We start from the raw sequence: 16,361 nt of genomic DNA, 5'->3' as shown, positions 1-16,361 counted from the left end.
TTTTGTGTTAAATTTACAACAGCAAAATTGCAAGCGGTAAAAAATTGAATATTTTTTTCGTTTTTAACTTCTCCTTACCACCAAAACCAAACAATAAATTTGACAATGTTTTTTTTCCTTCAAATTTTTAATCAACAACATGAATGGATAAATATTTTAACCAATTTAATGGTATACAATGCGTTACTAACTAGTAATAGCGACATATTATGTCATAGTTAGGTTAATGTAAAACTATAACGTCGTGTTTTTTTCATCATGATAAGAAAATATATATATATATAAACGATAAATATGATTTATTATTATACAGCTGTTGTTCTATGGTTAAAACTAACTTTATATGGTGAGATTATAGTTCATTAGTCAATATAAATAAATATTGTTGCACTATACAGTTTATATAAAATGAAACGTTAACTATGGAAAAACTGACTTTGAAATAAGAATCATTTTGATTTCATTAAGTGCAATTGTTTTCCAAATCAACAATACCTTTGAATCACACGACTAAACCAGTTAGCAATTTTGTAAAACGCAGCACAATGGTAATTTGCATAATTGCATTCATCGCGCTTTCAAACAAAAGCATCTCTATCTACATAGCTTTGCTTGTATGCTACATGCTATAAAAATACAGGGAGTTTTTAACCGTTGCATACCAAAGTTCAATGATTTCCCATGAGGTGTTCACAATTTTCCACATATCCACTGGCAAATACATCGTTGCTGGCTGAAACTCTCCTCTACTTGGGATACAAAATCATTTTGATTTTCATAATTTAACGCTTGTTTACCAAACTAGCAATTGTTTTACACGCTGTTCACTTCTCGACATACGATACTGACGACGGCTTACGTAGTACATCACTGATAGTGTCTTCCACAGGTTCTGTTTGAACGCCTGTTTCAGATGTGGAGCTAAGTTTTCTTGTTGCTGATGACCAACCGGAATCTTCAGATTCAGAATAGTGTTTTTTATTGACATAAGATTTCTGGTTGCTAAGATTCGGAGACGTTTCTGAAGAGCTTTGAGAATGGTTAGTTGGTCGTGTCCAACTTGTTTGGATCTTCATTGGGGGAAAATAAAATGTTGATTGATTAGACAATCGTGTTGGTATTCGTTTTGTGCTACGACGTTTTCTTCGACGACTTGTTGTTCTACGTAGCTTAAATGCAAACGCTTGTTGACTTGCAATATCCAATTTTTTCTCCTCTTCCCGAACTTGACTGGATGACTTGTGTATACTCTCTCGGGATGGTGACTCAGAGTAGAATAAGTTCAGTTTTAGTGGTTTCATATAACCTATTGTAGTTTGAGAACTTTCTCCTGACAACACTTCATCACTGCCAATATTTTGTATCTTCATAAAGTCTGTGATTGGTTCCCTTTTTTCAACTGTACTACCGAATGAGAGCTTCGCTTCAAGAGGTTGCACTGTTGTTGTGGCAACAGGTTGGATTACTTCATCTTCAATCGGTTGTTCGCTATCTGTGGAAGCTTTTCTCGAACTCTTCTTGCCATCTTTTGATGCATCCTTTGATGCATTGTTGTCGTTTAAGGCTTTTGTCACAAGTTTTACATTAGGACATGAATAATACCGTCTTCTTTCACGTCTTCTGTTTCGTTTTGATCGAGTCTTGCGTACTTTGGTTTTAGGTATTTCCAATGTACTAAATCCACCACTGAAACTTTCCGTGTCTGTACTTAAAGTGTTACGATTGTGGATCACTTCTGTGTCGGTCAACAGATTTTCCAAAGACCGTGTTCTTAAAGATGTTGTATTGATGTTGGGATCTCTCATTTCCTTCAACGCATTATGATACCACGTGTCCAATTTCTTTTGCACCAAATTCGTTCTACTTTCGAGGGTTTTGCTTTGTTTCAAACTAGGTGTGTTTGTTTCAAGAATGATCGGTTTTTTTGAGGCGGGACTTGATTTGGGAGATTTGCTTTGCTTTTGTTTTGATTGTTTTAATCGAGAGTCGACTGCTTTCATTTTTACTCTGCCATCAACGCAATTTGTTGATACAGGTTTAGATGTGTGCATGTCTTCCATTGATTGTACGGGCACAGTCACATCATGTTGTGAAGACCTTGTCATGGTATTATTTGAAGTTTCTTGATATTTGGACTTTCTTCTTCCCAAGCTGAGGATTGGAAGAAACGAACGCCAATTTTTTTTCTTGTTTTTCGTACTTAAACTTTGTTTTCCGTCAAACATGGAACATTTTGAATGTTTTTGTTTTCTTTCCACATCAGTCACGTGTTCTATGTCTTCCTCGTACGTTGGCAACGAAGAATGCCTTCGAAAAATTCTGGTATTTTTCTGTTTTGAATGATCAAGTTCCGTATCTGATGCTTGCTTAAAACTTAACTTATTTCCTGTTTCATGTTTTTCTTCCTTCTCAGGAGAGGAGACAAGATTTAACGTGGTAAGCTGATCTGAAATTGGAGGCGTGATCATTTCAGTAACGTTTTCCGGTTTGTCCGTGCTTAAAACCTGTTTTTCCGTTGGCACAAACTGCTGCTTTACCATTTTCTCCCGAACTGATTTTTTCCATCTTAGTGAAGAAACAAAGTTCATGTTATTCTCATAGCGATGTTCTCTGGTGACGTTTTCTTCGCTACGACATCGACGTAGTTCGAATTCCACTGAATCATCAAATTCACTTTTAGTCGTGTCATTAGCGACTGATGTTTTATTAGAGTCTTCTAGTTTCTTTATTGGTCTATGAGGATGATTTGCACCTGGCACAAGACTTTGCAAAGCATTGTATAGTTCATTGATATCTTTTTCGGTGGGCCTTTTGTGAGTTTCAATCTCACTCACATTAAGCATTGAGTGGGCTTGTTTAACTTTACTGTGATCTCTGGTCCGCTTTTCATTCATTTTGATTTCAGTCATCTCTTGTCTTGCTTTTGTTGCTGCAAAGGAGAAATTCCATCATTTAAATGTCTGATTTTAAGTGATAATTTAGGTGATAATTTTTCCTACAAACGAAAGCAAAATTTACATATATTTAGTTTGAACAATACTATCGAAACTTAATGCTTTCAACTTTTGAAACTATTCAATCTGTGTCTTAACCAAAACTAAATGGTTATGGAACACTGAGATTAGTGTTGTATTTGGAAAGAATAAATTTGCAGTATAAATATCGACAAATTTGTATTTATAAACGATGACATAAATTTTCTTTTCTTGCGAGAATGGACTTAGCTGATGTTAGCAGCTTGTCATTTGAAATCTTTCATAATAAAGTACAAAGAAAGGTTTTTATCAGCAACAATTATCTAATTCTTGATACACAAATATGTACATGTATTTATGCACCGAAATAAGATTCTACCAATTTACATTGTTGTAAATACCTTGCTTCGAGGATTTTGAAATACTCGGATTTTATAATAACGTTTTACTTATTCCATCATCTCTAACCGTGCCCCCAGGACTGCCAAATTTTTGCTTCGAAAATTGTGTCCGAAATGTCATTTAAGATCTTTCACAGCATCAAAGACAGTCGTGGAAATTTTCATTAACAATTCAAAATCGATCTACGTTCATTTAATACAGTTACATGGCAGCAAAAGGTTTTGTTTATAGTTTCTTTTGAAAATATTTGTCAATATTGCTACTGTTCAGTTTTCACAATATTTGATAGAGGTATGTCAACTGTTTCAAATATTCAATCTAGTCTCATTTTGTTTCATTATTTCATTTTGTCTCTATACTGTTGGTTCATAAACAAAGAAGGACTTCTGCCCCGACTCAGCAATGGTTATTGTCTATATCATTGATACATTTGTTGACTTTTTCCCATTGGTAAATACGATTAAGAAATACACTGTGAACCATATAAGCAGAGTAGCTACTGCCTTTTTGTGTTAAAAACGACGGTGTTTCGAAAGAGTCGTGAATATATTTTAACATGATATTGAACAAAAAAGCTTACACTTACAGTTGTCAATACAACCATTTTTTAACATCACAACCGATTACTTTACGTGATTGTGAAATAAAATGTTCACTGTAAACAATAAAAATTTAAAACAAGACGCTAGCTAGCTTTTATACTGAAGATATTTCTACCGTCTTCTTCTCAAGTGGCTTCCGCATCATTGTGTAAATAATTTAAATGCATTTTCAGTGTGCCGTGTGATGGACGTACATGTATGATAGATTTTCTTCTGCTAATGACTAAACAAGATGAAAGACTTAGGAAATAAAGTAAAGTAAATGAAGTACGAACGAATTACATGGATTGAAGCTGCAGTTGCTAAATATATTCAGTAAATTCTTGAATGTTCACGCAGTTGATATTTTTAAGTCTTAGACAATTCAAGAAACTTACATGTGTGCATGGCGCTATAAATACGAAGCATCTGAGGTTCAAAAATGTATCTGAAAATTTTACAAATATTGCAGACAATAATTTAGACACACGTCACAAATCTTTAGAGTAAGAATGGTCTTTAAAGTAGAAAAAAATGACAAAATATTTCATGTACATACTGGTAGCGTTTCTTACTATATAGTACTGTTATACTCTGACTGTTCCTCACCGCATCAATCGTTAACTTTATATTTCAGCCGCAGTGACAACGGAGTGTTATTTACCATGCATAAACATATGTAATCTTTGAAGCCCACGACTTGCATTTGAGTAACTCACGATCGATGAATCTTTGTGCTTTTCTTCGATTATGTTGTAATTCGAAGCATTTTTAGTGAATTGTGAAATGTATATATAAGTACATTATCTTTTTATGTTGTATAAGATATAGTCCTCTGCATGTTTTTTATAACCCTCAAGTCATGCACCATTATTCTGGACAATTGGTCTCTACTCCCTGGTGATCTGAAACAAAGCATTTGCTATAGAAACAAGCGATATTTTGTCTCTTCGCGCATTTTTGAATCCACGCAATTTTAAAATAGAAACTATTGCTTAACTCTGCAATAATTAAGTTCAGCGCTGAAACAAATCAGAGCCTGGAAGCGAGTTTGTTTCGTGACAAAATTATACATCACTGTCACGTTTCATTATTTCTCACACGCACACAGAAACGATTATCTTTTATTGAAAAAAATCTATATATGACAGGTATTTAAAAGTAATGCTTTTCACATTTAGTCGTCTTTCATGTTCAGGGCACGTCTTAATAGAAATGTCTTAAAAACCTGCATATTTAACAGCGTTTGAGTTGTAATCGTCATGACTATTTTCTCACAACGATGGCATTTACCAGAGTCTCTTTCATTGAATTCCTATAGTGGTAGATCCTTAACATTTTGTTATATGATAGCAATGCCTTGCAAAACCTGCCATGCCCTATGTCTCACATATGATCGTATTATTAAGCCAACGTGGGCCACTGATTAACTATGAGTATAAAAAGTATTTTGAACCAGTAATTACTTGTTTGGACGAATAATTTAGATTCTTTTATCTATCTAAACTTGTGTATATTTTCTTTAAGTATTTAATGTATAAATAAGGATGTCAAGTAAAATGATCACGACACATTACTGATAAAACGAATTTTGCTCATTTCCATAGGTCATTGAAGGTATCGAAATTTATTCTATTCATAATTTACTCGCTGCCTAAATTATGAACAGGCAATAATGTTATAAGATTACAAAGCTTTATTATCGTTATATTTTTTGTTGAAGTTGTTGCAGACTACACGGTTTAACTTGCAATTTATTGCTAATGAAGTAATTTGTCGTAAAGTAAATTCAAGAAAGTCGAAATATCAAAAAACATCAAGTTTATGTTCATGAGCAAAAATTATCTTTATATCACTCAAACTACCTGATTAAAATTGTGCAGTTGGTTTTGAAATCGGAGTATAACGTAAGAAAGAAAATGGAGACCATGAAATTTCATATCTTTGTGGTTCATTTTAATCCCCTAAAATAACGGTCACAGAGTGAGCTTTGACAATTCTATCAAAAATGTGTGCTGCATAATACATAGGAAGTCAATAGTTATATATTCGTTCGTAAAGTAAAAAATATCTATTGATGATAAGGGGCTGATGCTGAAAATGATTTTAGGGGTTGTTTTATGATATATGGAAGTGTAAATGAATGACAATCTCTTCAATTTGCGAGGCAATGCCACGTGTTTTGATGCATGTATTGCATATACTGCACAAGATATATTGTCTCATTTTCATAATTAAAAAAAAATGCTTAAAAGTTCTCAAGTCATGAAGCAATTAATAATTGTTAATAACAAGAGTCAACCACTTCAGATCGTTTTATCCAGGCGAGAAGATTCAAGAGGTAAATTAATCACGGTTAAAAGACTCTGTAGTACATGATGATAGCGTCAGGGGTACATATAGGCTACATAATATATAACTACTGTAGTTGTATTGACTATATTAACTTTATTACTATACCATGCTAGGTTACCAATTTTAACTATAGTAACTAACTATATATTAATGTTTAACTAAAATATATAAAATACTGACCAGCTTTCCGAGCCATACTTTAGATAGAATCAATGCTTATACGTCTTCACCATAAACAATCATTAAGAATCGTTATTTGTAATGAATGATAATGTTTGTGATTGATAATACTATCGGTTCTATGTCAAATTTTTGGCACAAGGTTGTTTCTTGTTCACTTGTTGGATAAGAATGACTTGTGCTGGCGTTCACATTTAATTTAGCGGAAGGAAGATAAAAAATGTTCTTTATGTAGCAAGTTGCGTAAATCGCGGGCGGTATGAATGCAATTTATTACCGGTTTATTCTATGCAAACTCGATCGATTTGCTAATTGCTGTGCAAATATTTTAAAATTCAGAAATATAGTGCATTGTATACCATAGAAACATATTTCCCTAAATGGTTTTGTTAGTAGTTTTAAACACGGAGATTTTAAACTACTTTTTCCTTCTAAAAAATTCCAAACAAAGTAACACAGCAAATTTTAAGAGGCCTTAATTGGGAAGAGAAGCTATGGCTGAATGCCTTTCTTTTGTCTTGATAAGTGAAATGTTTTATTTCTTTTATGCATGTGAGTCGTCACTTGGAAAATTTCGAAAATTCGCGATACCTTTCCGATCATTCTACGAACATGACGTAATTGATTTGATCGTCACCATTCGTCACAAAGACTCCTTTTAATTGTTTAATCTTTTAGAGACGATATACGTCAACTCTTGTATACTTGAAATTTTTTCTTTTGTACCCTCAATAGATACGCCAACTCAAGAATTTCTATTTGCAACATAGCTAACTTGTATGTATTACGAAACATCCAGTTTTACATACTTAGCGTTTTATAATTGAATACTTTGCTGAGTTATTTTTAGTAGTCATTATCGGTGAATATAAAGTTGCTTCTGTTAAAACTATTTTATCAATTTTCATTAATAAGGGAACAGGTGAATGCTAGACATTCTCTCTTGGATTATACGTAACAACGTAATCTTTAAAAATTATCAATTGCAATCTTTCCATTTTTAAAATGTTTAAATGATAAAGGTCAGTTCATTTAAGGTGTTAAAAGGCTCTGGAAAAGCTCACTCTTAGCTTAAGTTCATTTCAATACGATAAAACAATAAAACTACAATTCAGCTTTTTCCGTTACTTGTATTGTAATATGCATGCTTGAAATGGAGATTCTTCAAAAGGCGGATAGGTGTGTTCGATAAATCTTCATTCGCCCACTTTACTGTAATCTGATATGAACTATGTAGCTATATAATACAACAACTATGCTGTAACAATTATGTTTACAAGTTGACGCTTGCTATTGCACAAAGACACTGCATATAATATGCTCAACTTGAAAACTACACAGAGACTCTTAGGGAGTTATGATTTTTATTGTTCATTATATTGTTCAACGCTGTGTTTCACACTTGTCATGCCAAAGGCTTGCAAATTGGCAACTCTTCACTGCGCAGTATTGTCGCTATGCCTACTCAAAGCTTCTCTTTGATTTTTAGACTTGCATATTGCTTAATATATTATATGTTGAACGACAAATTTCAAATTAGCATTGGCATTAGTCAGCAGATGATTCAAATATCTTTATGACACTAGGATTATTTCTTAATTTCCTGAGAAATATACATGGAGATTTAATGTTGGCTTTCCATCGTGTGAGAAAGTTACCGATTTCTAATAACGATTACAACTTAATCTTTAACAATGCTTAGATTGGATGTATGCCATCTTTTCATGCATTTATTGACTTTGTCTTTACACAATACAATAAAACATCTCTAAAGCGGATATTTATGTGGGAAAACTTACTGTTTGTCTCGATGGATTGTGGGGACAATTTTTACCTGTCGTAGAGTTGTGTTCGTAATGAGTCCAATATGTCTGCATGCTTGCAATGGTTTTAACAACAAAATGAACATCTACTGTCTACTAATGAAGATGATCAAACGCGGAAACATATGCACAAAATAGCTAAAGCAATGTATTATGTCAATCAATATATGTTCTAGCTTAACAAATCCTATTTCACATTATTAAGATACAAAGTATTTGATCCAGAAATTTGTAAAGGTTTGACCTTAAGTATAACTTTTCACTTGCAAATCTTACTGTTTATGATGTGTTTTTATTGCAAAACCCCATTACATTTCATCAGTATTTATACTTTTCTGATTTTCTCAAGCTTGTATATATCTGTAGTTCCCTAAACATGGCATTATGTGAGCATTAAGCTCAGCATGTAACGATAAAAATGTTGCATTGTGTGTTAGTTTAAAGTTATCAAAGATGACTTTATAAATCATAGGATTGACGGAAGATAATCACATGTAATGCACTGTCTAATTATTCTCAGCTGTTCATTATAAATTCTTCCTTCATCAGATATTTTAATGCAACTCTAAGATTCTTGATATAAACTAAAGCACTCTGACTGTAAGCTTGCATATCGTAATCATCTATATGGTCTTCGTAATTAAACCTTTAGTAAGTCACTTGAAATTTTCAAATGGTTTATCATTAATATAACTTTAGAATTCATCGCAACAATTAACTCATATATTAATTTTGATTTTTCACGATTAAACTCATACTAACAATTTTTTATCATTCGCATCGTCAATCTGTTCGTATATATTATATGTACATATGTACAACATATGAAACATCTGGTGTAAAACATAAAGAAAAGATGAAGTGATATGTGGCTACATTATGACATTTCAAAATTTAGACGACGTCGGTCGTCTGCAGTTATATATACAAGATATAGTCACTTACCATCGCTGTTTAAACCAAAATTGTGCGATGCGTTCGTCAAGTTATACAGTTCTTACAGATATTTCACTTGTTTTCACCACTGGACGTATTTGATCAATATATGTTATGTGCGATGTTATATAAAGTGAACATTAGTTATATCATGTACGTCATTTGCTGAGAAAAGGGCTGCTTGCTGTTCTTTTGAAAATTCTAAAATATTCAATGAACGTATGAAATAAATATTTTATTAACAAATATGTATGAATGATTCGTAAATATTTTCAAAATAAACACCACATCATTGAAGAAGTTCGATTGGTATTTGAAACATTATTTGTACAGTATTTGAGGACGATAATACAGTCAAAGAGTAGGTGGTATATGTCCATTTCATTTTATTGATAACGTTATAATATAAAGCAATTTTATGCATAGATTATTTACATTATCGCTACTTGTATTTAACTTTGTTTTTTACTCGCCAAAATTTAAAGAATTCAGTAAAGTACAAAATCAAAGCTACTACATATTATACAATACCCCATCAACTCAATGTACGAAGTTTATTTTTGATCAACTTTTTCAAAAATTATACAAATCCAAAACCCTTGACCATATCCAAAAAAAAATACTCAGTAATACTCCATACACAGGTTCAAATGGATTGTCTGAAAAATTGAACGAGAGTACATGAAATAAAGCATGATATCTATAATTAAAAAATTACTTATTCGTAATTGATCACAATACTTGTTGAATAATTAAAATATTGTATATATTTGCGATGTTTCATCAGCTGGATGAATTTATTTCAAGTTTATTTGTTTTCGGCCAAACCAGGCCGTCTTTGCAACTTAAATGAAAACTAACATCATATGCATTAAACAAAAGGGCCGCATGATTGTGTCAAATATTCGTCTTAGTTGTAGTATGTTCTACATAAAGATAAAATAGATATGTGGGGTCAAAAGGTTGACTAAGCCATGCGATTTCTTTGACGTAGACTGTATTGTGAATTTCCAAAGGTCTAGATTTTTTGTGATAGCAGACGTCTTCTCCATTTGACATTAGAATAGCGTAATCTATCTTTTAAACTAGTATGTTGAATTCATTCTTTGAGCTGAAACTATTCAATAGTGTGACAACTCCGAAGTATTTTCTTGTCTTTAATATAAAGTTGCGAGCACAACGTCATAGGTTGTAAAATTGTAGCCTTAAAACTGCATGATATCGCCTTCTATAGTAGCGTAAATAAACTCTTGTGTACGTGCTTCATTGTAACGGTGACGTAGAGGATTTTAAGTTTATCTTCATTTACAAATAAAGATGAATTAAAACTCTCGTCTATAAATACCCTCCCTGTGTATTATATTCTATTAAATATAACACTGCATATGAACGAGATCATATTATTATAATTATTTTGGCTCGTTGTCAGTACATCACTCACCAGTCTCAGAGGAATATACACCAGTCGTCACACTGTAGTTCGGATATCTATTCTGCTCTCTATCTGTGTAAAAATCTTCTTCAAATTGATCTTGAAGATCGGAGGTATTTATTTGAACGACGGGTAAACCTCCTCGTTCTCTATTTGGCAAACTGTAGGTTCGTTTTGGTCGTAAATTCATTCCGTGAGCAGTTCTTGGTGTGTTTAATGATTTACTGCGGCCCAGTTTTACTTGATTCAAAGGCACGTCCAAATGTGAGCATCTAACTTCTGTCTTCATTAATAAAGCAATGCTTAACGGGAAGATAGACATTCATAAAGTCTTGACAATTAATTTTGTATTGTCATATGGTCTTTGTTTAAAGTTGCTATACACGGTTTTTCATGTAAATTGTTCACATTCAGAATGAATGAAACAAATTTTCCAATAGGAAGCTTGTTCAGAAAACTTTCATAAGATCAAATGACCTTTTCATTTTTTCTCCAACTGCAATACAGGTATTTATTTATGATTCAGCAAGTTAATATGTTTATTACATTTCTTAATGGGGCTCTCGAAATAAATGTTCTAGAAATATATTTTAATGCATGATAATTAGGCAAAAACTGCATGCATCAAACCCATGTAGCCATTATTCATTTTCTTTGCAAATGTTTTGACGTTAAGAGATTGAGCAAATGAATTTTTCATTTCCAAGGTGATTGAAAGCATCTCAAAAATTATCATTTAAATTGAAAAATTTTAAATATGCTTGATCGTTTAAAACATATATAGACAAGAGTTCCTTCCTCCATGTACTTGAGAATGTATAAGATGTGCCTGAACGTTCTATGTCAAAGTAAATTTTGTGTATCAAGCTTGCCTTTGATTTTTGATTGACAAGTACTTGTAAACTTTTTTAAGGCAAACGATAATTCTTAAAAAAAAGGACATAGTTTTGTAGATATGTGACAAGATATTGCAAAGTTAAAAGTATACTTGCAAACGTGTGTGGTAAAGGTCGGGAAATTTTCCTAGATGAACTTTTGCAAGAATTGAAACAGGAAAATACTTAAGTATAAGGAAAAGCTCGCATTAAACATAAGAACTTCGCGATTTCCTTACATTTCAAATATTGAGGACACAGACTGCCATAACTATCAAAACACGTCATTACACTGTAAGTACAGACCTTTCTTTTAGTTAATATCTCTACTCTACAATAAACGTTAAATTGTATTCACTCGTTTTTCTTTCACTTACTGAAAAATACTCTCACTTGAAATCCAGAGCAACGCGCGAGGAAAAAGATCACGATTATAGAAAATTACAAAATTCTGATCTTCTTAACCGTTCAACAGCATTCTTCTATAGTGCAAAACTAAACATTGACTTCTATGATCTGTTGTTAAGTATGTTTGAGTTCCCAATATTAATTTACAGTAAGATGTATTAATCGTTCTATGTTATGACGTAAGTAAGGCCATCTTTCTTCTGTCAAAAATCTCTCACTTCACCCGTTTCAATACGTCAATCATACGTGTAGCCGGATGTCTGGGACAATGCAAACATAAGATAGTAGCGTTTGCGCAAAATCTCTACGTTAAAAAGCTGTGCATGTTGTCGCTTATATACCAAACCAATCAAAGTGAGGAATGTAGAACACATAAAGCTCATGTCCTGCGACCAAACGAATCAAATACAAAAGCTTTATAGTTCAAGTTTGTAATTGTGTAATGGAACTCTATATCTCTTATCTTTGCATATCATGTAAATGTCATTCGACAAGTGCGATAAATGAGCAGGGTATACAAGATGTTGTAGCGACAAAGTATTCAAAGATCGTAGAACATTAACTTACTTGCCGTTAAACATTGCATAATGGTCGTACCTTTATGATTAGACTTCAACTGGTCCCCAAGAACCAATATATTGTGTAAGACTTATTTCATACATTTTTTCATCTTACATTGAAATACTTCTGAGAACTAAACTAATGAGCTTTCTGGTCAGTACAATACCTTAATATGGTGTTAATGGATTATGGCTTAAATCTTCATGACGTAATCTATGTTCATATTACATTGAACTAACTGCTGCGTGAGTAGATAGAAACAAATTTTATCTTTGATTTAACTAATTGACATCACTTTTTATTGCATTTTTCTCGGTTTTCTTATAATTTATTCAATCATCAGAGTCGTGCACTTGTTATAGGCCATTGACGAAAATTGAGGAAGAAACGAAAATGTTACCTTTTTAAGACAGATGAAATTTTATGTTTCATTTGAACACCTGAACATCGCTTATGACATGTCTTATACGTGCTTTCAAGAGCAATTCTATCTCATTGTATTTGTGGAAATTCCTTTCCACTATAGATATATGTTATTTCAGTTCACTGATGTTTAGCTGCGTGAAATCATTTAAATAAATTACAGTAATAAAATTTGCATTTTTTAGAAAAATGTTTACAAACTTACTTTTCACGTTTAATCTTGAAGTATAAAAGTGAAAGTTGTCTCTTTCTGGAAGTCGACGTTCGCTTGATGCAGCTTGCACAAAACTGTCTTGAAAGAATTTCAAAATTGTATGTACATTCCAAAAGCAGATAGCGTCATTGGAATATTGTCTTCGTAATAATTCATTTTTTAATTAAAAATTGAAGAATAGCATAATATGACGATAATTTATCTTGCCAAAAAGCGAACAAATCAACGCTCTTTCGTCTAATTATTTCCAGATGATTTGAAAGATGCAGCTAATTGGAAATAGAGATATTTGTCTTCTAAAGCTTAAAGTATCGCGTCATCTCATAAATCCACATTTCGTTACAACGTTGAGGTTAATTAAAGTATATTTCATTTCATATTGACATTGATATTGCAAATCTTGTTGAGTTTAACTAGCTAGCTATATATGACCAAATTTTTGATGCAAACGCTACTTGAATTGAACAAATCCATAAATAATTGTAGATAGATAGGAAGATTAATTTGTTGGGATTAATTATACTCACGTTGGTTTTGTTGAATGAAGTGAATGATTTTTAAATCAAACAATGATATTTTACAAAAGAACAGAGAAACAGTAAATTTCTCCCTTTAAATAGATACTACGATCAAGAGCTACAACGTGCTTGCTATAAAAAGATGAAATGTTTTGTCTAATTGTTTCCCTAAGTTCAAGATTATCGCAAAGTTAGCGGTTATGTACAGATGTCAAACCAACATATGCAATGCTTATAAGGCAGGTGTTCTTGCTAACATTTTTCTTCATAAATAACATTTGTGTTTTCATAAGTACAAATATCGCATCGTAGTTTCTTCACACATCAATGTCATAGTCAATAAAACTTAATCAAATTTACTGAGCATTCAATAAAAATCGATCGACCATTGACTATATATTTCTAGAAGATAAATTGACGCAACACCCAACCGCTATGTGCTCGACAGATTTCAATCAGATTTATTCTTTGCGGCAATTTGATCTTTAACTGTTTTTTGCTCAACTTTTGTTATTGGTAACTCATCGTCGTCCTTAAAGTTTTCCAACAAGTGAAACATAATTGTACCGCATATGGAAGCCACAAAAATAGCACTGATAAATCCAGCGAGAAAGATGATCACTGAGACGTTTTTCTTATAACGCAACATATGCTGAAATGAAAAGACAAAAGTTCAACTGTCGGTGTCAGCTCAAAACACGCAGTCAAAGTTCATCTGAATTGTTAGAAATTCAACAATAGTCTATAGCGATGTTATAAAACTGTGAAAGTGTGTGTTTTCAGCCATCTGATTACTGTGAAATGGCATTCGTTAGAAATGGTCAAATTACTGCTAAAATTGTAGAAGTTTGCACCTTTACAAATACTTGTGCTTAAGCTATATTTTCATAAACATTTAGTCCTTCTCTTTTAAAATGTTGGCTTGTACAGATAGCAATAATTTAGCATTAAATAAAATGTACATATATAGCAAGTGTCGCCAAGCTTGTATCTTACGCTCATTTCGCTTTGAGTCTCTTCAAGATAAAACTCACTAAAATAATAAGAAAACCAAAATATTTATTTGAATTAAATGAGGCTCGAAAATGGACACAATATTTGATGTGTAGAGAGTGCAAAAAATTTTCAACTTACAACCAAGTGTAAGGTTTCTTGACAGTTTTCCATGGTGCAACTTGATAATCACCATCAACAAAGCTGGCAATGTCATCAACATCTATGTTACGTTCATAAGAGTACTGCTTTCCATGATGAAACCTGACAAGATTAATGAAAAATAAATCTTTTTATAATTGCATGTTCTTCACAAAGTGTTTAGTGGTGTAGTGGAGAAAGACTGGGCCTAGTCAATTATGGAGTGGTGAGCCTATGTTGACTTTTGTTACCAGTGTTAACTGGAGTTTTGAAAGCTGATTGTAATTCCCCATTCATTATCATACTTTTTACTTGTGCCCATTAAACTAGTACATACATTACCCTAGAGGACCCTTAAATATCATACTCTATTATCCATAGTTGTTTATACATCATAAAATGATTAAGAAATTGTCATGATTTTATTTTACTTACAAATATATGACAGGCAAGTCATCTTCCAAACCAAATCGTTTATAGGTCACTATTAAGTAGAAGATTATGACATAATTTTTTACTCATCGTAAAGCATCATGGGAAGATTCAATACCTACATTTAGTTGATCGATCTTTCTCCACTTTAGCCACATTCAATTTATGCTTCATTCTGAATGGACAGGAAAAATTTTATCAATATACTACCATACTTTGCAAGATAAGAATGACTCAGAGACTGAAGATTCAACCTTTCATGGAGAACTTTTAGGACGTTTTCAGCCAATGTGCACTTTTCACAATCTTTATTTTTCATGCTAAAACAATAACACACATCTATGTCAACAACTCACATCAATTAATTTATGTAAATAAAGACAGTCATACAAGAACAAAGAAAATACACTACTTACAAAATAATTAACCAATCACCAGTTGTTGCACCTGTAGCCGCTTGAGTAAGATGTTCAAAGTTATCATCTTTTAAAACTTTCAGTTCTAATCCTTTCTCCTCTTGTTTCTCTTCACTTTTTTCTTTAGTCTCTCCATTTTTACCGTCTTCCTCCTTTTTTCCGTCTTCATCCTTTTTCTCACCCTTCAAACCATCTACATTAATACCTTCTAACTGCCCATCTAAATCTTTTTTATGCTCATCATTCAGCTGTTTAGTCTTTCCAAGATCTTGTTGTATATTGGCCTTTTTCTCTTCCAAAGAACTTTCTAAACCATCTGTTTCATTTGGCGATCTAGTGTTCATATCGTTGTTCAAAGATTTTCGTTCTTCTACCAGGGATACACTTGGTAAAATAGCTTGATCCATGGAGGCTTTCTCCTTTAGTTCATTAGATTTGGTAATCTCTTTGCTTTCATTGCAAACTACTCCACTCAAACAAGAATGAGAAAGGATAAAAAATGTTAAAAAAAGTTGGACACGACTACCAACCATCTTGATGTTCTTCAACAGCCCGATATTAAGGCTGGGTCATGAATCAGCAGGTGTGCTGGAAAAGCTTAGGCAGTCGCAAACTCTTTTATATTTAAAATACTTTAAAATGTTTTTATCTCAAATGTTTGAATCATAAAATGTTGATCAGCTGACAAAATTTAAA

At 32.5% G+C, this 16,361-nt stretch overlaps 2 protein-coding genes and 2 long non-coding RNA genes across 15 annotated transcripts; 1 reads left to right on the top strand and 3 right to left on the bottom strand.

Annotated features, from left to right (window-relative positions):
* Positions 1-108: 108 nt before the first annotated feature.
* Positions 109-9,427, bottom strand: LOC124452430. Of its 7 annotated transcripts, XM_047002961.1 has the most exons (3): positions 6,494-6,694; positions 5,824-5,922; positions 109-2,929 (listed from the first exon to the last, which is right to left on the bottom strand). In XM_047002961.1, exon 3 carries the CDS (start codon positions 2,907-2,909, stop codon positions 825-827), a length of 2,085 nt encoding a protein of 694 aa, XP_046858917.1. In that variant the 5' UTR covers positions 2,910-2,929; positions 5,824-5,922; positions 6,494-6,694; the 3' UTR covers positions 109-824. The 7 variants fall into 7 exon arrangements, with proteins under 7 accessions (XP_046858917.1, XP_046858916.1, XP_046858914.1 ...); XM_047002960.1 differs by lacking the exons at positions 5,824-5,922; positions 6,494-6,694 and adding an exon at positions 9,262-9,427; XM_047002958.1 differs by lacking the exon at positions 5,824-5,922 and having other exon boundaries at positions 6,494-6,703.
* Positions 9,428-9,472: 45 nt separating this feature from the next.
* LOC124452433 lies at positions 9,473-13,220 on the bottom strand. 3 transcript variants are annotated; one of them, XR_006950778.1, is made up of 3 exons: positions 13,157-13,220; positions 10,694-10,986; positions 9,473-9,911 (listed from the first exon to the last, which is right to left on the bottom strand). It is a non-coding gene; the product is annotated as an uncharacterized LOC124452433 (long non-coding RNA). The 3 variants fall into 3 exon arrangements; XR_006950777.1 differs by lacking the exon at positions 13,157-13,220 and adding an exon at positions 12,565-12,724; XR_006950776.1 differs by lacking the exon at positions 13,157-13,220 and adding an exon at positions 11,937-12,133.
* Positions 10,866-14,780, top strand: LOC124452434. 4 transcript variants are annotated; one of them, XR_006950780.1, is made up of 3 exons: positions 10,904-10,948; positions 11,099-11,191; positions 12,891-14,780. It is a non-coding gene; the product is annotated as an uncharacterized LOC124452434 (long non-coding RNA). The 4 variants fall into 4 exon arrangements; XR_006950779.1 differs by lacking the exon at positions 11,099-11,191 and having other exon boundaries at positions 10,866-10,948; XR_006950781.1 differs by lacking the exons at positions 10,904-10,948; positions 11,099-11,191 and adding an exon at positions 12,524-12,609.
* Positions 13,698-16,219, bottom strand: LOC124452432. Its single transcript, XM_047002966.1, has 7 exons — positions 15,666-16,219; positions 15,504-15,569; positions 15,372-15,424; positions 15,253-15,301; positions 14,818-14,940; positions 14,680-14,716; positions 13,698-14,335 (listed from the first exon to the last, which is right to left on the bottom strand). The coding sequence occupies exons 1-7, from the start codon at positions 16,196-16,198 to the stop codon at positions 14,135-14,137; spliced, it is 1,062 nt and encodes a 353-aa protein (XP_046858922.1). The 5' UTR covers positions 16,199-16,219; the 3' UTR covers positions 13,698-14,134.
* Between the last annotated feature and the right edge of the window lie 142 nt (positions 16,220-16,361).

Source organism: Xenia sp. Carnegie-2017, unplaced genomic scaffold, assembly GCF_021976095.1.
Source record: "Xenia sp. Carnegie-2017 unplaced genomic scaffold, XeniaSp_v1 HiC_scaffold_25, whole genome shotgun sequence".
Taxonomy (NCBI): Eukaryota; Metazoa; Cnidaria; class Anthozoa; order Malacalcyonacea; family Xeniidae; genus Xenia; species Xenia sp. Carnegie-2017.
The sequence above is the reverse complement of the archived record's forward strand: the minus strand, read 5'-3'. Positions and strand labels throughout refer to the sequence as shown.

What these genes read in the sequence shown, in the direction of transcription:
- LOC124452432 (XM_047002966.1), bottom strand. Translation starts at nt 16,198, where the DNA reads ATGGTTGGTAGTCGTGTCCAACTTTTTTTAACATTTTTTATCCTTTCT. An exon ending in GGTGATTGGTTAATTATTTT is followed by an intron (nt 15,570 to 15,665) that starts GTAAGTAGTGTA and finishes TTATTGTTTTAG; the next exon opens with CATGAAAAATAAAGATTGTG. An exon ending in AGACTCAAAGCGAAATGAGC is followed by an intron (nt 14,336 to 14,679) that starts GTAAGATACAAG and finishes TTTTCATTTCAG; the next exon opens with CATATGTTGCGTTATAAGAA.